Below are 22758 nucleotides of genomic sequence, written 5' to 3' on the forward strand. Positions count from 1 at the left end.
GGCTGTGGACACCCCAAAGCTGGTGACACCCCCAGGCTGATGGCATCTCCAGGCTGGTGACATCCTTGGGTTGGTGACCCCCCAAGCTGGTGACACCCCAAAGCTGGTGACACCCCCAAGCTGGTGACATCCCTGTGTGTTGGTGACACCCCCAAGCTGGTGACACCCCCAAGCTAGTGACATCCCTGTGTGTTGGTGACCCCCCCAAGCTGGTGACACCCCAAAGCTGGTGACACCCCCAAGCTGGTGGCATCCCTGTGTGTTGGTGACACCCCAAGCTGGTGACCCCCCCAAGCTGGTGACCCCCCCAGCCGGTGTCACCCCATCTCTGCCCCTTGTCCATGCCGAGGGCAGTTGGGGGGGGGTCTCCCATGTCCCCATCCCCCCCCCCCCCCCCAGGGCTCCCGGGGGGTCACCGAGGCCGCGTGCCCCCCCCCCCCCGCGCCCCCCGCCCCCCCCAGCCCAGCCCCACCGCTTTAGAGAGCGCGCTAAGTGCCCTATCAACATGTTAATCAAATTACTTAGGAGCTAAAATTGACGCTTTTCATTAATTATACGAGATTGGGCTAATTGCGCATTCAAATTTATGCGCTCGGAGCAGAAGGTGTTGGGCTCCGCGCCGGGAATTTGCATCCCGCCTGGAGGGGGGGGGCTGCATCCCGGGGGGGGGCGGCATTAGGGATGCAAATGCATGCACACGCCTGTATTTTTATCTCCGAGCCCCCCAACCCCCCCCGCAGCCACCGCTTTGGGGGGGTCACGGGAAAGATGGGGTTCAGCATTGCCCCCCATTGCAGAGCTGGAGGCTCATTGTGTCACTTTGGGGGGGTCACGGGAAAGATGGGGTTCAGTATTGCCCTCCCCCTTGCAGAGCTGAAGGCTCATTGTGTCACTTTGGGGGGGTCACGGGAAAGATGGGGTTCAGCATTGTCCCCCATTGCAGAGCTGAAGGCTCATTGTGTCACTTTGGGGGGGTCACGGGAAAGATGGGGTTCAGCATCGATCTCCTCCCCATTCCGTTGCAGAGCTGGGGGCTCATTGTGTCACTTTGGGGGGTCACAACCAGGTTGGGGTTCAGCATTGCCCCCCCCTTGCAGAGCTGAGGGCTCATTGTGCCACTTTGGGGGGGTCACGGGAAAGATGGGGTTCAGCATTGCCCTCCCCCTTGCAGAGCTGGGGGTCATTGTGTCACTTTGGGGGTGTCACAGCCAGGCTGGGGTTCAGCATCGATCTCCTCCCCACTCCGTTGCAGAGCTGGGGGCTCATTGTGTCACTTTGGGGGGTCACGGGAAAGATGGGGTTCAGCATTGCCCTCCCCCTTGCAGACCTGGGGCTCATTGTGTCACTTTGGGGGGTCACAGCCAGGCTGGGGTTCAGCATTGCACTCTCCCCTTGCAGAGCTCGGGGGTCATTGTGTCACTTTGGGGGGTCACGGGAAAGATGGGGTTCAGCATTGCCCTCCCCCTTGCAGAGCTGGGGGTCGTTGTGTCACTTTGGGGGTGTCACAGCCAGGCTGGGGTTCAGCATCGATCTCCTCCCCATCCCATTGCAGAGCTGGAGGCTCATTGTACCACTTTGGGGGGGTCACGGGAAAGATGGGGTTCAGCATTGCCCCCCCCCTTGCAGAGCTGGGGGCTCATTGTGCCACTTTGGGGGGGTCACAGCCAGGCTGGGGTTCAGCATTGCCCCCCCCTTGCAGAGCTGGGGGCTCATTGTGCCACTTTGTGGGGGTCATGGGAAAGATGGGGTTCAGCATTGCCCCCCCCTTGCAGAGCTGGGGGCTCATTGTGTCACTTTGGGGGGGTCGCGGGAAAGATGGGGTTCAGCATTGCCCCCCCGTTGCAGAGCTGAGGGCTCATTGTGCAACTTTGGGGGGGTCACAGCCAGGCTGGGGTTCAGCATTGTCCCCCCCCCTTGCAGAGCTGGGGGCTCAGGGAGTGTCGATTTGGGGGCGTCACGGCCAAATGGGGGTTCAGCATTGCCCCCCCCCCCGTTGCAGAGCCCCCCATCGCCCCTGTCAATCTCCTGGGGTGGGGAAGGGGGGGTCGCCTGCTGGCTGCCAGCTCCTTCCTTCCCTGATTACCACCTGCCGGGATCGGGGGGGGCCCCATCCCCAGACCCCCCCCATCCCCACAACCTCCCCTCCCATCCCCAGACTCCCCCCATTCCAAGACCCCCCATCCCCATAATCTCCCCCCCATCCCCAGATCCCCCCATCCCCACAACCTTCCCTCCCATCCCCAGACCCCCATCCCAAGATCCCCCCCATCCCCAGACCCCCTCCATCCCCACCACCTCCCCTCCCATCCCCAGATCCCCCCATCCCCATAACCTCCCCCATCCCCAGAGCCCCCCATTCCGAGATCCCCCCATCCCCAGATCCCCCCATCCCTATAACCTCTCCCCCATCCCCACAACTCCCCCATCCCCAGACCCCCCCATCCCCACAACCTCCCCTCCCATCTCCAGACCCCCCATTCCGAGATCCCCCCCATCCCCAGATCCCCCCATCCCAAGATCCCCCCCATGCCCAGAGCCCCTCCATCCCCATAACCTCTACCCACCCCCAGACCCCCCCATACCCACATCCCCCCCATCCCCAGACGCCCCCATCCCCATAACCTCCCCTCCCATCCCCAGACCCCCCCATTCCGAGATCCCCCCAATCCCCAGATCCCCCATCCCAAGATCCCCCCATCCCCAGATCCCCCCCTTCCCCATAACCTCCCCTCTCATCCCCAGACCCCCCCATCCCCACAACCTCCCCTCCCATCCCCAGATCCCCCCATTCCGAGATCCCCCCATCCCCAGACCCCCATCCCCATAACCTCCCCTCCCCTTCCCCAGACACCCCCATCCCCACAACCTCCCCTCCCATCCCCAGATCCCCCCATTCCGAGATCCCCCCATCCCCAGACCCCCATCCCCATAACCTCCCCTCCCCTTCCCCAGACCCCCCCATCCTCATAACTTCCCCCACATCCCCAGACCCCCCCATCCCCAGATCCCCCCATCCCTATAATCTCTCCCCCATCCCCACAACTCCCCCATCCCCAGATCGCCCCCATCCCCATACCCTCCCCCCCCTTCCCCAGATCCCCCCCATCCCCAGACCCCCCCTTCCATCCCCATATCCTGGTAGTGCCGGAGTGGGAGCCCCTGGGGGGGGGTGGGGGGGGTCACGGCACTGCCCAGGGCGGGGGGGGGGGGGGGGGAATGGAGATGGGATGGGAAGGGGGACAGTAGGGTGGGATGATGGGATGGGATGGGATGGAATGTCACACTGGGATGGGATGGGGTGGTATGAGATGAGATGTCACACTGGGGTAGGGTGGACTGGGATGTCACACTGGGATGCATGATGGGATGGGACAGGATGGGACACTGGGATTGGGACAGGATGGCACGTTGTTATAGGGACAGGATGGCATTGTGGGATGGGGACAGGATGGCATTATGGGATGGGGACAGGATGGCATTGTGGGATGGGGACTGGATGGCATTATGGGATGGGGACAGGATGGAACACTGGGATGGGGGCAGGATGGCATTGTAGGATGGGGACAGGATGGCACTCTGTGTCAGGATGGAACACTGGGATGGGGACAGGATGGCATTGTAGGATGGGGACAGGCTGGAACACTGGGATGGGGACAGCATAGGACACTGGGATGGGCACAGGATGAGACACTGGGATGGGGACAGGATAGGACACTGGGATGGGCACAGGATGAGACACTGGGATGGGGACAGGATGGCGTTGTGGGTCAGGACAGGACACCGGGATGGGGACAGGATGGCATGTTTCTGTAGGGACAGGATGGCATTGTAGGATGGGGACAGGATGGAACACTGGGATGGGGACAGGATAGGACACTGGGATGGGCACAGGATGGCATCCCCGCTCCCACACATGCATCCCTGCTCCCATGGGTGCATCCCTGCTCCCACACATGCATCCCTGCTCCCATGGGTGCATCCCTGCTCCCAGACACGCATCCCTGCTCCCATGGGTGCATCCCTGCTCCCACACATGCGTCCCTGCTCCCATGGGTGCATCCCTGCTCCCACACATGCGTCCCTGCTCCCATGGGTGCATCCCTGCTCCCGCACATGCATCCCTGCTCCCATGGGTGCATCCCTGCTCCCATGGGTGCATCCCCGCTCCCACACATGCATCCCTGCTCCCATGGGTGCATCCCTGCTCCCACACATGCATCCCTGCTCCCATGGGTGCATCCCAGCTCCCACGGGTGTATCTGTGCTTCCCCACGGGTACCCCTGGACCCCACATGTCCCCCTGCTTCCACATGGATCCGTGCCTCCCGTGTATATCCCTGTTCCTCATCTCTATCCCTGTTCCTCGTGTGTATCCGTGACCCCTGCGTGTATCCCTGCTCCCACACACGCATGGCTGTTGGAACGGGTCCAGAGGAGGCCACAAGGATGATCCAAGGGATGGAGAACTTCCCGTACGAGGCTGAGAGAGTTGGGGTTGTTCAGCCTGGAGAAGAGAAGGCTCTGAGGAGACCTTGGAGCAGCTTCCAGTAGGGAAAGGGGCTCCAGGAAAGCTGGGGAGGGGCTTTTTCCAAGGGTCTGGAGAGGCAGGATGGGGGGAATGGCTTTAAACTGGAGAGGGGCAGATCCAGACTGGACATGAGGAGGAATTCCTTCATGAGGAGGGTGGGGAGGCCCTGGAACAGATTGCCCGGAGCAGTGGTGGCTGCTCCATCCCTGGAGGGGTTCCAGGCCAGGTTGGATGGGGCTCGGAGCCCCTGAGCCAGTGGGAGGTGTCCCTGCCCATGGAATCATAGAATCGTAGAGAATCATAGAATCACAGAACAGTTTGGGTTGAAGGGACCCCAAAGCCCATCCAGTTCCAACCCTGCCATGGGCAGGGACACCTCCCGCTGGATCAGGGGCTCCAAGGACCATCCAACCTGGCCTGGAACCCCTCCAGGGATGGGACAGCCCCCACTGCTCTGGGAAACCTTTTCCAGTGCCTCCCCACCCTCCTCATGAAGGAATTCCTCCTCATGTCCAGTCTGACTCTGCCCCTCTCCAGTTTATCCTCGTTCCCCCTCATCCCATCCCCACAGCCTTTATGAACAGCCCCTCCTCAGCTTTCCTGGAGCCCCTTCAGAAGGTCTCTGTAAGGTCTCCTCGGAGCCTTCTCTTCTCCAGGCTGAACAACCCCAACTCTCCCAGCCTGGCCTCGGAGCGAAGGCTCTCCATCCCTCCCATCATCCTTGGAGCCTCCTCTGGACCTGTATCCGCGCTTCCCCACGTGTATCCGTGTTTCCTACATGTATCCCTGTTCCCCACGGCTATCCCTGCTCCCTCGTGCTCTCCTCCCATCCCTGCCGTGACCATCAATGATTGAGGGCCCATGGCCGATGCCGTGGTTGATCCCATGGTTGATCCCGTGGCCGATGCCGTGGTTGATACTGTGGTTGATGCTGCAGTTGATGCTGTGGTTGATCCCATGGTTGATGCCGTGGTTGATGCCGTGGTTGATCCTGTGGTTGATGCCGTGGTTGATCCCGTGGTTGATGCCATGGCTGATGCTGTGGTTGATGCTGTGGTTGATGCTGCAGTTGATGCCATGGTTGATCCCGTGGTTGATGCTGTGGCTGATGGTGTGGTTGATGCCGTGGCTGATGTCGTGGTTGATCCCATGGTTGATGCCATGGCTGATGCCATGGTTGATCCCATGGTTGATGCCGTGGCTGATCCCATGGTTGATGCCGTGGCTGATCCCGTGGTTGATGCCGTGGCTGATGCTGTGGTTGATGCCATGGTTGATCCTGTGGTTGATGCTGTGGCTGATGGCGTGGTTGATGCCATGGCTGATGTCGTGGTTGATCCCGTGGTTGATGCTGTGGTTGATTCCATGGTTGATGCTGTGGTTGATTCCATGGTTGATGCCATGGTTGATCCCGTGGTTGATGCTGCAGTTGATGCTGTGGCCGATGCCGTGGTTGATGCTGTGGTTGATGCCATGGTTGATCCCGTGGTTGATCCTGTGGTTAATGCCATGGCTGATGCTGTGGTTGATGCTGTGGATGATGCTGTGGTTGATGCCATGGTTGATGCTGTGGCCGATGCCGTGGTTGATACCGTGGTTGATGCCGTGGCCTTGGCCGGAGCAGTGACCGTTGCCGTGTCCGTTGCCGTGTCCAAGCCTGTGGTGTGGCCCCCGGGGTCCCTCGGGCCGTGCAACGCACACGCGTGTGTCGCGGGGAGCACACGGAGCACCCCCGGCGGCTCCGGTGCCTGGTGTGACCCACAGGGGGTCACCACCCTGGGGGGACACCGGGGCAGCCGGAACACCCGGATCTGCTCCGCGCTGGCACCGGGAGCCAAGCCATGGGGCGGGAGGGGACACCGGGATGGGGAAACAATGGCATTCTGGAATGGGGTGGGATGGGACACTGGGATGGGGACAGGCTGGGACACTGGGATGGGATGGGACACTGGGATAGGGCACTGGGATGGGATGGGACACTGGGATGGGGACAGGCTGGGACACTGGGATGGGGCACTGGGATGTGATGGGACACTGGGATGGGGCAGAATGACACCAGGATGAGATGGGACATTGGGATGGGGACACAATGACATCCTGGAATAGGGCAGGCTGGGACACTGGGATGGGATGGAACATTGGGATGGAGACAGGCTGGGGCACTGGGATGGGGCACTGGGATGGGATGGGATACTGGGATGGGGCAGGATGGGACACTGGGATGGGATGGGATGGGATACTGGGATGGGGCAGGATGGGACACCAGGATGGGGACAGGCTGGGACATTGGGATGGGACACTGGGATGGGACACTGGGATGGGACACCAGGATGGGACTCTGGGATGGGACACCGGGATGGGACTCTGGGATGGGGCACCGGGATGGGACTCTGGGATGGGACTCTGGGATGGGACTCTGGGATGGGACACTGGGATGGGGCACTGGGATGGGACACCGGGATGGGGCACTGGGATGGGACACTGGGATGGGACACTGGGATGGGACTCTGGGATGGGGCACCGGGATGGGGCACTGGGATGGGACACTGGGATGGGACACCGGGATGGGACACTGGGATGGGACTCTGGGATGGGGCACCGGGATGGGACACTGGGATGGGACTCTGGGATGGGACTCTGGGATGGGACACTGGAATGGGACACCGTTTCCTCTCCTTCCATCGCAGGTTTTTCCTTAAGTTTTTCCTCAAGTGCAACCAGAACTGCCTGAAGAACGCGGGGAACCCCCGGGACATGCGGCGCTTCCAGGTGGGGCCGAGACCCCCCCCCAGACCCCCCCAGACCCCCCCGACCCCCCCTGACCCCCCGGGCCCCTTTCCCACAGCCCCTCCTCCCCTTCACCCCCTGAACCCCAACTCCTCTACCCCCTCCCTGAGCCCCAGTTCCCACCGAGCCCCCCAACTCCCCTCTCCCTCCATGAACCCCAATTCCCCTTGAGCCCCCCCGCACCCCAATTCCCCCTTGCACCCCAATTACCCCTGCACCCCCAGCCTTCCCCCTCCTCCCAGCCCCCTTCTCTCCCCCCTGCACCCCAATTCCCCCCTGCACCCCCTGCATCCCCCCTCCCCGCATCCCCCCCTCTCCCCCTGAACCCCAATTCCCCCTGAGACACCACTGCACCCCCAATTCCCCCCTCCCCCCAGTCCCCCCTCTCCCCCTGAACCCCAATACCCTCTGAGCCCCCCTGCACCCCAATTCCCCCTGAGCCCCCCAGCTTTCCCCCTCCCCACAGCTCCCCTCTCTCCCCCTGAACCGCAATTCCCCCTGAGCCCCCCCTGCACCCCAATTCCCCCCTGCCCCCCAGCCCCCCCTCTCCCCCTGCACCCCAATTCCCCCTGAGCCCCCAGCTTTCCCCCTCCCCACAGCTCCCCTCTCTCCCCCTGAACCCCAGTTCCCCCTGAGCCCCCCTGCACTCCAATTCCCCCCTGCACCCCCAGCCTCTCCCCTCCCCACAGCTCCCCTCTCTCCCCCTGCACCCCAATTCCCCCTGAGCCCCCCTGCACCCCAACTCCCCCTGCACCCCCAGCTTCCCCCCTCCCCACAGCCCCCCTTTCTCCCCATGAACCCCAATTCCCCTGAGCCCCCCTGCACCTCCAACTCCCCCTGCACCCCCAATTCCCCCCTTCCCCCAGCCCCCCTCTCTTCCCCTGCACCCCAATTCCCCCCTGCACCCCCTGCATCCCCCCTCCCCGCATCCTCCCTCTCTCCCCCTGAACCCCAATTCCCCCCTCCCCCCAGCCCCCCTCTCTCCCCCCGAACCCCAATTCCCCCCCGTCGCCCCTCCCCCAGCTCCGCAGCTGGAAGTTGGGGCTCTGCGGGGGGGTGGGGGCGCCCGGGAGCCCTCATTAAGGGCCTCTCGTCAAGATATGATAATTGTGACATTTTTCCGTGATTAACGACCCATCCAATTTGCATCGCGCGCCGCAGCCGGGAGAGCAGCCAAGGCCGGGGCGGGGCACACGCGTGTGAGCATCGGCACGCGCGTGTGCAAAGAATGGCTCTGCACACATAGAGAGGTGTGAGCATCAGCACACGCGTGTGCAAAGAATGGCTCCTGCACACATAGAGAGGTGTGAGCATCTGCACACGCGTGTGCAAAGAATGGCTCCTGCGCTCATAGAGAGGTGTGAGCATCGGCACACGCGTGTGCAAAGAATGGCTCTGCACACATAGAGAGGTGTGAGCATCAGCACACGCGTGTGCAAAGAATGGCTCCTGCGCTCATAGAGAGGTGTGAGCATCGGCACACGCGTGTGCAAAGAATGGCTCTGCACACATAGAGAGGTGTGAGCATCAGCACACGCGTGTGCAAAGAACGGCTCTGCACACATAGAGAGGTGTGAGCATCTGCACACGCGTGTGCACACAGTCCCTCCTGCACACATAGAGAGGTGTGAGCATTTGCACACGCGTGTGCAAAGAATGGCTCCCGCGCACATAGAGAGGTGTGAGCATGGGCACATGCGTGTGCAATTGCTCCTGTGCATATATAGAGGTGTAGAGCATCTGCACACATGTGTGCAAAGAATGGCTCCTGCGCACATAGAGAGGTGTGAGCATTGGCACACGCGTGTGCAAAGAATGGCTCCTGCACACATAGAGAGGTGTGAGCATCGGCACACGCGTGTGCAAAGAATGGCTCCCGCGCACATAGAGAGGTGTGAGCATTGGCACACGCGTGTGCAAAGAATGGCTCCTGCACACATATAGAGAGGTGTGAGCATTGGCACACGTGTGTGTACAGAATGGCTCCTGCACGCACATAGAGAGGTGTGAGCATCTGCACACGCGTGTGCAAAGAATGGCTCCGGCACACAGAGAGGTGTGAGCATCGGCACACGCGTGTGCAAAGAATGGCTCCGGCACACAGAGAGGTGTAAGCATCTGCACATGCGTGTGCAAAGAATGGCTCCTGTGCACATAGAGAGGTGTGAGCATCTGCACACGCGTGTGCACACAGTCCCTGCTGCACACACAGAGAGGTGTGAGCATCTGCACACATGTGTGCAAAGAATGGCTCCTGCACACATAGAGAGGTGTGAGCATCGGCACATGTGTGTGCACAGAATAGTTCCTACACACATATAGAGGTGTGAGCATCTGCACACACGTGTGCAAAGAATCGCTCCTACACACATGCAGAGGTGTGAGCATCGGCACGTGCGTGTGCACAGAGTCACTCCTGCACACATATAGACGTGTGAACATCTGCACACGCGTGTGCACACAATCGCTCCTGCACATAAGGAGACGTTTGAGCATTTGCACACACATGTGCACAGGGTCACTCCTGCACACATACAGTGACGTGTGAGCATCTGCACACGCGTGTGCACACAATCGCTCCTGCACACACTCATAGAGGTGCACACGCAGACAGATGTGCACACTCACACGGATGTGCACACGCACCCCCTGCCCCGTGGCCGCGTTTGCACGCCCGCGCTGACGGCGCTTTGCACGCACACGTGAGCCCCCGTGTGCCGCGTGTGCCGCAGGTGGTGGTGTCGACGACGGTGAGCGTGGACGGGCACGTCCTGGCCGTGTCCGACAACATGTTCGTGCACAACAACTCCAAGCACGGCCGGCGCGCGCGGCGCCTCGACCCCAGCGAAGGTGAGGCAGCGCGGGGGTCCATCCCTGTCCATCCCTGTCCGTGTGTCCGCCCATGTCCATGTGTCCATCTATGTCCGTCCCTGTCTGTGTGTCCATCCCTGTGTGTGTGTCCATCCATGTGTCTGTCCCTGTCCATGTGTCCATCTCTGTCCATCTGTATCCGTGTGTCCGCCCATGTCCGTGTGTCCATCTCTGTCCGTCCTTGTCCGTGTGTCCATCCATATCCATCCACGTCTATGTGTCCATCCCTGTCCATGTGTCCATCCCTGTCTGTGTGTCCATCCCTGTCTGTGTGTCCATTCATGTCCGTCCCTGTCCGTGTGTCCATCTCTGTCTGTCCCTATCTGTGTGTCCATCCCTGTCCGTGTGTTCATCTGTGTCTGTGTGTCTATCCCTGTCTGTGTGTCCGCCCATGTCTATGTGTCCATCTCTGTCCATCCCTGTCCGTGTGTCCATCTGTATCTGTGTGTCTGCCCATGTCCGTGTGTCCATCTCTGTCTGTCCCTGTCCGTGTGTCCATCCACATGTCCATCCTTGTCTGCGTGTCCATCCATGTCCATCCACATCTGTGTGTCCGTCCCTGTCTGTGTGTCCACCCCTGTCCATGTCCATCCCTGTCTGTGTGTCCATCTGTGTCCGTGTGTCCATCTCTGTTGTGTGTGTCCATCCATGCCCATCCCTGTCCGTGTGTCCATCCCCGTCCATGTGTCCATCCATGTCCATCCACGTCCGTGTGTCCGTCCCTGTCTGTGTGTCCATCCATGTCAATCCATGTCCGTGTGTCCATCCCTGTCCGTCCCTGTCCATGTGTCCATCCATGTCAATCCCTGCCGGTGTGTCGGTCCGTCGGTGTGTCGGTGTGTCCGTGCGTCTGTCCGTCGGTGCCCGTGTCGGTCTGTCAGTCCATCGGTCCGTCCGTCGGTGCCCATGCCGGTGTGTCCGTCCGTCTGTCCGCCGGTGCCTGTGTTGGTCCGTCGGTGTGTCCGTCCGTTGGTCCGTCAGTCGGTCTGTCTGTCGGTGCCCGTGTCGGTGTGTCTGTGTGTCCGTCGGTCTGTCCGCCGGTGCCTGTGCCGGTCCGTCGGTGTGTCCGTGTGTCGGTCCGTCGGTCCGTCAGTGTGTCCGTCCCTGTCCGTGTGTCCATCTCTGTCTGTCCCTGTCTGTGTGTCTGTGTGTCGGTCTGTCGGCGTGTCCATGTGTCCATGTGTCCGTCCGTCGGTCAGTCTGTCCGCTGGTGCCTGTGTCCGTCCGTCGGTCCGCCGGTGCCCGTGTCAGTGTGTCCGTGTGTCCATCGGTCGGTCTGTCCGTCAGTGCCCGTGTCCGTGTGTCGGTCTGTCGGTCCGTCGGTCTGTCGGCCGGTGCCCGTGTCGGTGTGTCCATGTGTCGGTCGGTCCGTCCGTCGGTCGGTTGGTCCGTCCGCCGGTGCCCGTGCCGGTGTGTCGGTGTGTCGGTCCGTCGGTCGGTGTGTCGGTCCGTGTGTCTGTCGGCCGGTGCCGGTGCCGGTGTTGACGCGGCGGTGCGGCAGCGGCCCCGTGCATCAAAGCCATCAGCCCCGGCGAGGGATGGACCACGGGCGGCGCCACCGTTATCCTCATCGGCGATAACTTCTTCGATGGCCTCCAGGTGGTGTTCGGCACCGTCCTGGTGTGGAGCGAGGTGCGGGGGGGCTGCGCACCCCGAAACCGGGACCCCCACACCGGGCTGGGGACAGGGATGGGGGGGATGGGGTGCAGGGGTGACCCCCCACCCATGGGGGTGCCCCAAACTGGGGTGGGGTGAGGGATGGGGAGGTCTGGGGGAGTTTGGGGGTGCAGGGGGGACCCCCCACCCCTGGGGGAGCCCGAAACTGATGTGGGGTGAGGGATGGGGGGATTTGGGGGTGCGGGGGTGACCCCCCACCCTTGGGGGAGCCCCAAACTGGTGTGGGGTGAAGGATGGGGGGGGGTTGTGAGGGTCTGGGGGTGCAGAGGTGATCACCCACCCCTGGGGGTGCCCCAAACTGATGTGGGGTGAGGGACGGGGAGGTCTGGGGGGGTTTGGGGGTGCAGGGGGGACCCCCCCACCCCTGGGGGAGCCCGAAACTGGGGTGGGGTGAGGGATGGGGGGGGTCTTGGGGGGGTTGGGGGTGCAGGGGTGACCCTCACCCATGGGGGAGCCCCAAATGGTGTGGGGTGAGGGATGCAGGGGGGGGGATTGGGGGGGCCTGGGGGTGTAGAGGTGAGCCCCCTTCCCCGGGGGAGCCCCAAAATGGTGTGGGGTGAGAGATGGGGGGATTTGGGGGCGCTGGGTTGACCCCCCATCCATGGGTGAACCCCAAGCTGGTGTGGGGTGAGAGATGGGGGAGGGTCTCGGGGGATCTGGGGGTGCAGGGGTGACCCCCCACCCCTGTGGAGCCCCAAACTGGTGTGGGGTGAGGGATGGGGGAATTTGGGGGTGCAGGGGTGACTCCCCCACCCCTGGGGGAGCCCAAACCGGTGTGGAGTGAGGGATGGGGGGGTTGTGGGGGTCTGGGGGTGCAGACGTGATGGCCCCCCACCCTGGGGGAGCCCCAAACTGGTGTGGAATGAAGGATGGGGGAGGGTCTCGGGGGGTCTGGGGGTGCAGGGGTGACTCCCCACCCATGGGGAGCCCCAAACTGGTGTGGGGTGAAAGATGGGGTGGGTTTGTGGGGGTCTGGGGGTGCAGAGGTGACCCCCCCACACCCCTGGGGGTGCCCCAAACTGATGTGGGGTGAGGGATGGGGGGATTTGGGGGTGCAGGAGTGACCCCCCACCCCTGGAGGAGCCCCAAACTGGTATGGAGTGAGGGATGGGGGGGTCTGGGGGGATTTGGGGATGCAGCGGTGATCACCCACCCCTGGGGGTGCCCCAAACTGATGTGGAGTGAGGGACGGGGAGGTCTGGGGGGGTTTGGGGGTGCAGGGGTGACTCCCACCCATGGGGGAGCCCCAAGCTGGGGTAGGGTGAGGGATGGGGGGGTCTGGGGGGGTTGGGGGTGCAGGGGTGACCCCCTCTTCCCTGGGGGAGCCCCAAACTGGGGTGGGGTGAAGGATGGGGGGCTCTGGGGGTGCAGTGGGGCCGGTGCCCCCCCCCCCATTCACACACTGCGCCCCATCTCGCTCTGTGCTGGCTTGGGGTGGGTTTTGGGGTACGGGGCTGTGTTCCCCCCCCGGTGAACCCCCTTTTTCCCCCCCCCCCCAGCTGATCACCCCCCACGCGCTGCGGGTGCAGACCCCCCCCCGGCACATCCCGGGGGTCGTGGAGGTCACTCTCTCCTACAAATCCAAACAGTTCTGCAAGGGCGCCCCGGGGCGCTTCGTCTACACCGGTGAGGGGGGACCCCGAAATCGGGGGGCACCCCAAAACAGCAGGGACACCCCAAAATAGGGGGCAGAGACCTGGGGGGGGGGGGTTCACAGAGCCCCTGGGATGGGGGACACAGAGCCCCGGGGTGCTTCGTCTACACCGGTGAGGGGGGGGACCCCGAAATCGGGGGGGCACCCCAAAACACGGAGGACACCCCAAAAGAGGGGGCAGAGACCTGGGAAAGGGGTGGGTTTCACAGAGCCCCTGGGATGGGGGACACAGAGCCCCGGGGCGCTTCGTCTACACCGGTGAGGGGGGGACCCCGAAATCGAGGGGACACCCCGAAACAGGGGGCAGAGACCTGGGAAAGGGGGGGGGTTCACAGAGCCCCTGGGATGGGGGACACAGACCCCCGGGTTGCTTCGTCTAAACCGGTGAGGGGGGGACCCCGAAATCGGGGGGGCACCCCAAAACAGGGGGGACATCTCAAAATGGGAGGGGACACCCCAAAACAGGGGGCAGAGACCTGGGAAAGGGGGGGGGGTTTCACAGAGCCCCTGGGATGGGGGACACAGAGCCCCGGGACGCTTCATCTACACCGGTGAAGGGGGACCCCGAAATCGAGGGGACACCCCGAAACAGGGGGCAGAGACCTGGGGAGGGGGGGGGTTCACAGAGCCCCTGGGATGGGAGACACAGAGCCCCAGGGTGCTTCGTCTAAACCGGTGAGGGGGGGGACACCTGAAATGGGGGGCAACCCAAAACAGGGGGGACACCCCAAAATGGAAGGGGACACCCCAAAACAGGGGGCAGAGACCTGGGAATGGAGGGAGGACACAGAGACCTGGGAATAGGAGGGACACACAGAGCCCCGGGGCGCTTTATCTACACCGGTGAGGGAGGGACCCCGAAATGAGGGGGCACCCCAAAACAGGGGGGACACCCCAAAATAGGGGGCAGAGACCTGGGGGGGGGGGTTCACAGAGCCCCTGGGATGGGGGACACAGAGCCCCGGGGCGCTTCGTCTACACCGGTGAGGGGGGGACCCCGAAATCGAGGGGACACCCCGAAACAGGGGGCAGAGACCTGGGAAAGGGGGGGGGGTTCACAAAGCCCCTGGGATGGGGGACACAGACCCCCGGGTTGCTTCGTCTAAACCGGTGAGGGGGGGACCCCGAAATCGGGGGGGCACCCCAAAACAGGGGGGACATCTCAAAATGGGAGGGGACACCCCAAAACAGGGGGCAGAGACCTGGGAATGGAGGGAGGACACAGAGACCTGGGAATAGGGGGGACACACAGAGCCCCGGGGTGCTTTATCTACACCGGTGAGGGAGGGACCCCGAAATGAGGGGGCACCCCAAAACAGGGGGGACACCCCAAAATAGGGGGCAGAGACCTGGGGGGGGGGGGTTCACAGAGCCCCTGGGATGGGGGACACAGAGCCCCGGGGCGCTTCGTCTACACCGGTGAGAGGAGGCACCCCGAAATCGGGAGGACACCCCAAAATGGGAGGGGACACCCCAAAACAGGGGGCAGAAATCTGGAAGTGGGGGGGGGGGTCACAGAGCCCCTGGGATGGGGGACACAGAGCCCAGGGGTGCTTCGTCTACACCGGTGAGGGGGGGACCCCGAAATCGGGGGACACCCCAAAACAGGGGGGACACCCCAAAATGGAAGGGAACACCCCAAAACAGGGGGCAGAGACCTGGGAATGGAGGGAGGACACAGAGACCTGGGAATAGGGGGGACACACAGAGCCCCGGGGCGCTTCGTCTACACTGGTGAGGGGGGGACCCCGAAATCAGGGGGCACCCCAAAATAGGGGGGACATCCTGAAATGGGAGGCAGAGACGTGAGGATGGGGGGGGGCACAGAGACCTGGAAATTGGGGGGGTCCCGGGGGGGGGGGTGTCCCTCCCCCTCAGCTCAGCCCCAGGGCTCGTGCCTCAGTTTCCCCACGGGTTTGGGTCAGGGTGGGGGCAGGAGAGAACAGAGGGGTTCCAGGGTGGTTTTGGGGGGTCGTTAGGGGGGGGGGATTAGGGGTGTGTCCCCCCCCAGCAGCGCTGACCCCCCCCCTCCTGGCAGCGCTGAATGAGCCCACGATCGACTACGGCTTCCAACGCCTGCACAAGGTGATCCCGCGGCACCCCGGGGACCCCGAGCGCCTCCCCAAGGTAGGGACCCCCAAACTGACCCCCCTGGGGACCCCGAGCGCCTCCCCAAGGTAGGGACCCCCAAAACTGACCCCCCCGGGACCCCCCCCGGGAACCCCGAGCGCCTCCCCAAGGTAGGGACCCCCAAAACTGACCCCCCCGGGGAACCCCCGGACCCCCCCCGGGGACCCCGAGCGCCTCTCCAAGGTAGGGACCCCCCAAACTGACCCCCCCGGGGAACCCCCGGACCCCCCCCCGGACCCTCCGAGCGCCTCCCCAAGGTAGGGACCCCCCAAACTGACCCCCCTGGGGACCCCGAGTGCCTCCCCAAGGTAGGGACCCCCCAAACTGACCCTCCCGGGACCCCCCCCGGACCCCCCCCGGGGACCCCGAGTGCCTCCCCAAGGTAGGGACCCCCAAACTGACCCCCCAGGGGAACCCCCAGACCCCCCCCCGGGGACCCCGAGCGCCTCCCCAAGGTAGGGACCCCCAAACTGACCCCCCCGGGGAACCCCCGGGACCCCCCCCCCGGGGACCCCGAGCGCCTCCCCAAGGTAGGGACCCCCAAACCTGACCCCCCCGGGGAAGCCCTGGACCCCCCCCCGGGGACCCCGAGTGCCTCCCCAAGGTAGGGACCCCCAAACTGACCCCCCGGGACCCACATGGGACCCTGAACACCTCCTCAAGGTAGGGACGCCAAAAGCCCCCCCCAGGCCCCCCCCGGACCCCCTGGGACCCCCAGAACCCCCCGGGACCCCCAGCACTCCCCCAAGGTAGGGACCCCCCTGGACTCCCATGGAGCCCCCCGGGACCCCCATCGCCTGCCCAAGGCAGGGACCCCCCGTGGGGGACAAAGAGAGGATGATGAGGGGACACCGGGGGGCCATGGGGGGACACGGGGGGCTATGGGGGGGCTACGGGGGGCCATGGGGGGCTATGGGGGGGCTATGGGGGGCCGCGGGGGGACACAGCCCCCCCTTTGCCCCCCCAGGAGGTGCTGCTGAAGCGAGCGGCCGACCTGGTGGAGGCTCTGTACGGGCTGCCCCACAGCAACCAGGTAGAGACCCCCACCCCCCGCAGAGACCCCCAACTGGGACCCCAAAACCTGGAACCCCCAACTGGGACCCCAAAACCTGGGACCCCAAACCTGGGACCCCAACTGGGACCCCTAACTGGGACCCCCAACTGGGACCCCAAAACCTGGAACCCCCAACTGGGACCCCAAAACCTGGGACCCCAAACCTGGGACCTCCAACAATGACCCCCAACTGGGACCCCAAAACCTGCGACCCCCAACTGGGACCCCCAACTGAGACCCCCAACTATGACCCCCAACTGAGACCCCCAACTGGGACCCCAAACTGGTACCCCAAACCTGGGACCCCCAATGGGGACCCCAAAACCTGGGACCCCAAACCTGGGACCCCAACCAAGACCCCAAACTGGGACCCCCAACTATGAACCCCAAAAACTGGGAGCCCCAACTGGGACCCCCTACTGGGACCCCCAAGTATGACCCCCAACTGGGACCCCAAACTATGACCCCAAACTATGACCCCAAACCTGGGACCTCCAACTGGGACCCCCAACTATGACCCCCAACTGGGACCCCAAACCTGGGACCCCCAACTATGACCCTAAACTGGGACCCCCAACTATGACCCCCAACTGGGACCCCAAACCTGGGACCCCCAACACAGGAGCTCCCAAGACCCCCACACCAGGACCCCTAACCTGGACACCCCCCTCCCCGGGACCCCTAACTGAGACCCCCAACTTGGGAACCCAAACCTGAGACCCCCCAACCAGGGACCCCCCCCCACCCTGGGACCCCCAAACCTTGAACCCTGGAGCAGTGCTCAGGGAGGTGACTCGGGGGGGGGGTCTCAGCCCAGGGGGGGTGACACTGGGGGGGGTCTCAGAGGCGGGGGGGGGTGACACTGGGAGGGATCTCAGCCCGGGGGGGGGGGCACTGGGGGGGGGTCTCAGAGATGGGGGGTGACATTGGGGGGGTATCAGAGGCGGGGGGGGGTGACACTGGGAGGGATCTCAGCCCGGGGGGGGGGGGCACTGGGGGGGGGTCTCAGAGGTGGGGGGTGACACTGGGGGGGTATCAGAGGCGGGCGGGTGACACTGGGGGAGGGTCTCAGCCCTGGGGGGGTGACACTGGGGGGGGGGTCGCAGAGATGGGGGGTGACACTGGGGGGGGTCTCAGAGGGTGGGGGTGACACCAGGGGGGGGTCTCAGAGGCAGGGGGGGTGACACTGGGAGGGATCTCAGCCCTGGGGGGGGGGCACTGGGGGGGTGTCTCAGAGATGGGGCGTGACATTGGGGGGGGTCTCAGAGGCGGGGGGTGACACTGGGGGGGTATCAGAGGCGGTGGGGTGACATTGGGGGGGTCTAAGAGGTGGGGGGGTGACATTGGGGGGGTCTCAGCCCTGGGAGGTGACACTGGGGGGTTCTCAGTCCTTGGAGGTGACACTGGGGGGGTCTCAGCCCCTGGGAGGTGACATTGGGGGGGGGGGTCTCAGCCCCTTGGGGACACTTTGGGGCTGTGGATGCCAGGGAGGTGACACTGGGGGGGTCTCAGCCCCGGGGGGTGACACTGGGGGGGTCTCAGCGCCGGGGGGTGACCGGGGGGTCCGTGTCCCCGCGCAGGATCTGCTGCTGAAGCGCGCGGCCGACGTGGCGGAGGCGCTGTACAGTGTCCCCCGCACGCCCGCGCCCCTCGGCGCCCCCGCGCCCCCCGTCGTGGCCGTGGGCTCCTTCGGCGGCCACCAGCTGGCCACCAGCCTGGGCGACTCGCCGCCCGCCGCCGAGCAAGGTGGGGGCTGGGGGCGCCCCACACCCCCCTGCCACCGCCTGCCACCCCCTGCCACCGTGTGCCACCAAATGTCATCGCATGCCATGTGTCACTGTGTGCCACCAAATGTCTGTGCATGCCATGTGTCACTGCATGCCACCATGTGCCACCAAGTGCCACCACATGCCATGTCTCACCATGTGCCACCGCGTGCCTTCCCACACCACTGCATGCCACCAAGTGCCACTGCATGCCACTAAATGTCATCGCATGCCATGTGCCACCGTGTGCCACCATGTGCCTTCCCACACCACTGCATGCCACCGTGTGCCACCACGTGCCACCAAATGTCAGCACATGCCATGTGCCACCATGTGCCACTGTGTGCCTCCCCACACCACTGCATGCCACCATGTGCCACCGTGTGCCACCGCGTGCCACCAAATGTCATCGCATGCCATGTGCCACTGAGTGCCACCATGTGCCTCCCCACACCACTGCATGCCACCAAGTGCCACCAAATGTCAGTGCATGCCATGTGACACCGTGTGCCACCGTGTACCTCCCCACACCACTGCGTGCCGCCATGTGCCACCAAGTGCCACCACGTGCCACCAAATGTCATCGCATGCCATGTGTCACTGTGTGCCACCACGTGCCACCAAGTGCCACCAAATGTCAGCACATGCCATGTGCCACCGTGTGCCACTGCGTGCCACCGCGTGCCTCCCCACACCACTGCATGCCACCGTGTGCCACCAAATGTCAGTGCATGCCATGTGACACCATGTGCCACCACATGCCACCGCGTGCCACCATGTGCCTCCCCACACCACTGCATGCCACCACGTGCCACCGTGTGCCACCACATGCCACCAAATGTCAGCGCATGCCCTGTGTCACCGTGTGCCACCGTGTGCCACCAAATGTCATCGCACGCCCTGTGTCACCGTGTGCCACCGCGTGCCACCGAATGTCATCGCGTGCCCTGTGTCACCGCGTGCCCCGCAGGCTTCTCCCGCAGCACGGGCAGCGCGTCGCCGCCGCCGCCGCAGGGCTACGGCTACGGGGGGGCCCCCCTGGCCGGGCTGGGGGTGCCGCCGTCCCCCAGCTTCCTCAACGGCTCCACCGCCAACTCGCCCTACGCCAGTGAGTGCCTCACACGCGTCCCCAGAGCCACCCCGGGCTGGGGGGGGGGCAAAGGCGTGGAACCACCCCAGGGTGTCCCCACAGTCCCGTGCCACCCCTGGGTGTCCCCATCACCATGCACCAACCCCAGGGTGTCCCCATCCCGTCCCCAGGGTGTCCCTATCCCATCCCCACAGTGTCCCCATCCCATCCCCACGATGTCCCCATCCCATCCCCATAATGTCCCCATCCCCATAGTGTCCCCATCCCATCCCCATGGTATCCCCATCCCAATTCCCATGGTGTCCCGATCCCATCCCCACTGTGTCCCCATCCCCATGGTGTCCCCATTCCATCCCCATGGTGTCCCCATCCCATCCTCATGGTGTTCCAATCCCATCCCCACGATGTCCCCATCCCACCCCCATAGTGTCCCCATCCCATCCCCATAGTGTCCATCCCCATAGTGTCCCCATCCCATCTCCATAGTGTCCCCATCCCCATGATGTCCCCATCCCATCCCCATAGTGTCCCCATCCTATTCCCAGGATGTCCTCATCCCATCCCCACAGTGTCTCCATCCAATCCCCATGGTGTCCCCATCCCATCCCCATAGTGTCCCCATCCCACCCCCACGGTGTCCCCATCCCATCCCCATAGTGTCCCCATCCCACCCCCACGGTGTCCCCATCCCATCCCTACGATGTCCCCATCCCATCCCCATGGTGTCCCCATCCCCATAGTGTCCCCATCCCATCCCTACGATGTCCCCATCCCATCCCCATGGTGTCCCCATCCCCATAGTGTCCCCATCCCATCCCTATGATGTCCCCATCCCATCCCCATGGTGTCCCCATCCCCACGATGTCCCCATCCCATCCCCACAGTGTCCCCATCCCACCCCCATGGTGTCACCATCCCATCCCCATAATGTCCCTATCCCCACAGTGTCCCCATCCCATCCCCACGGTGTCCCCATCCCATCCCCATGGTGTCCCCATCCCATCCCTATGATGTCTCCATCCCATCCCCATGGTGTCCCCATCCACACGATGTCCCCATCCCATCCCCACAGTGTCCCCATCCCACCCCCATAGTGTCCCCATCCTCATGGTGTCCCCATCCCATCCCCATGATGTCCCCATCCTCTCCCCATAGTGTCCCCATCACATCTCCATAGTGTCCCCATCCCCATGATGTCCCCATCCCCACAGTGTCCCCATCCCCACGATGTCCCCATCCCATCCCCATGATGTCCCCATCCCCATGATGTCCCCATCCCCACAGTGTCCCCATCCCCACGGTGTCCCCCATGCAGTGCATGACCCCTGGGATGTCCCCAAGGCCTGCACCAGCCGCCGGTGTCCCCAGAGCCGCTGGCTGTCCCCACGGCGGGGGTCCCCATGGGCTGTCCCCCCGCAGTGGTGCCCTCCAGCCCCCCGCTGGGCGCCTCGTCCTCGTCGCTGCCCCCCGGCCCCGGCGCCTCGCCCGCCGCCGGCCTCTTCTCCTTCTCGCCCGTCACCATGATCTCGGCCGTCAAACAGAAGAGCGCCTTCGCCCCAGTGCTGCGCCCGCAGGGCTCCCCGACACCCGCCTGCGCCACCGCCACCGCCCTGCAAGGTGACACCCGCTGCACCCCTGCAGCTCGCCTGCTCCCTGCCTGCAGCCCTGCCCGCAGCCCTGCCTGCATCGCTGCAGCCCTGCCCGCTCCCTGCAGCCCTGCCTGCAGCCCTGCAGCTCTACTCCACCCCTGCAGCCTCGCCTGCTCCCTGCCTGCAGCCCTGCCTGCATCGCTGCCTGCAGCTCTGCATGCAACCGCGCCTGCGGACCTTCACCCTCACCTTCATCCCTGCCTGCAGCCCTGCCTGCACCCCTGCCTGCATCCCTGCATCCCTGCAGCAGTGCCTGCTCCCTCCCTGCCTGCGTGTCCCCCCCCCCGTCCCTGCCCCCCCCCCGGCCATGCAGGAGCCTCTCGGGGGGGTTGGGGTCCCCAGGACCCCCCCCTCACCCCCCTTTCCCTGCTCAGATGCAGCTTTTGAGGATATGGACAAATTCCCGGCGCGGCCGCTGCAGGGCCTGGGCTTCTCCTAAGGAACCCAGGGACCCCCCATGGGGCAGGGACCCCCCCATAACGGGACAGGGGACAGGGACCCCCCCATGGGGCAGGGACCCCCCCCATAACGGGACAGGGACCCCCCATGATGGGAAAGGGACCCCCCCATAATGGGACAGGGACCCCCCATGGTGGGACAGAGACACCCCATGATGGGAAAGGGACCCCCCCATAATGGGGCAGTGACCCCCCCATAATGGGACAGGGACACCCCCATGATGGGGCAGTGAGCTGTGACATGGAGAAGGACATGGAGTGGGACAAGTGGGACATGGAATGGGTCATGGAGAAGGCCACGGAGAGGGACACAAAGTGGGACAAAGAGCTGAGACCTGGAGAGGGACACGGAGTGGGACCCAGAGCCCACTCTGGGGCTCCCACTGGGGTCTGGGGGGACAACCCGGGAATGGTCCAAACACCCTGGGATGGACCTCAAAAGTCACCGAGATTCGTGGAGTGGGGACCATGGGCAGGAGGAGGGGTCCTCCAGGTCGGGTGGAGGCTCTGGGGTGGAATGAAGGCTCTGGAGGGATGAAAGCTCTGGAAGGATGGAGGCTCTGGGATGGAATGGAGGTTCTGGAGGGATGGAGGCTCTGGAGTGGAATGGAGGTTCTGGAGGGATGGAGGCTCTGGAGGGATGGAGGCTCTGGAATGGAATGGAGGTTCTGGAGGGATGGAGGCTCTGGAGGGATGGAGGCTCTGGGATGGAATGGAGGCTCTGGGATGGAATGGAGGTTCTGGAAGGATGGAGGCTCTGGAGGGATGGAGGCTCTGGAGGGGTGGAGGCTTTGGGATGGAATGGAAGTTCTGGAGGGATGAAGGCTCTGGAGTGGAATGGAGGTTCTGGAGGGATGGAGGCTCTGGAGGGATGGAGGCTCTGGGATGGAATGGAGGCTCTGGGATGGAATGGAGGTTCTGGAAGGATGGAGGCTCTGGAGGGATGGAGGCTCTGGAGGGGTGGAGGCTTTGGGATGGAATGGAAGTTCTGGAGGGATGAAGGCTCTGGAGGGATGAAGGCTCTGGAGGGACGGAGGTTCTGGGGTGGAATGGAGGTTCTGGAAGGATGGAGGCTCTGGTGGGATGGAGGTTCT

The 22758-nt window shown here is 64.2% G+C and overlaps 1 protein-coding gene across 6 annotated transcripts in view; it reads left to right on the forward strand.

Moving 5' to 3' along the window:
* The window catches only part of EBF4 (EBF family member 4), a 37593-nt gene extending 15778 nt beyond the window's left edge, over positions 1–21815 (forward strand). For 2 of the 6 annotated variants that reach the window (XM_054065718.1, XM_054065716.1), the window contains 11 exons: positions 7216–7297; positions 10048–10165; positions 11688–11818; positions 13363–13489; positions 15556–15644; positions 16615–16680; positions 18282–18447; positions 19438–19575; positions 20977–21174; positions 21581–21670; positions 21763–21812. In XM_054065718.1, the coding sequence (XP_053921693.1) occupies positions 7216–7297; positions 10048–10165; positions 11688–11818; positions 13363–13489; positions 15556–15644; positions 16615–16680; positions 18282–18447; positions 19438–19575; positions 20977–21174; positions 21581–21645 (1180 nt within the window). In that variant the 3' untranslated portion in view covers positions 21646–21670; positions 21763–21812. Of the gene's footprint in view, positions 1–7215; positions 7298–10047; positions 10166–11687; positions 11819–13362; positions 13490–15555; positions 15645–16614; positions 16681–18281; positions 18448–19437; positions 19576–20898; positions 21175–21580; positions 21697–21762 lie in introns of those variants that run through there. The other 4 variants (XM_054065715.1, XM_054065714.1, XM_054065717.1 and 1 more) reach the window with 3 other exon arrangements.
* The last annotated feature ends 943 nt before the right edge of the window (positions 21816–22758 follow it).

This window comes from Cuculus canorus, chromosome 4 (assembly GCF_017976375.1).
Source record: "Cuculus canorus isolate bCucCan1 chromosome 4, bCucCan1.pri, whole genome shotgun sequence".
NCBI classification, from domain to species: domain Eukaryota; kingdom Metazoa; phylum Chordata; class Aves; order Cuculiformes; family Cuculidae; genus Cuculus; species Cuculus canorus.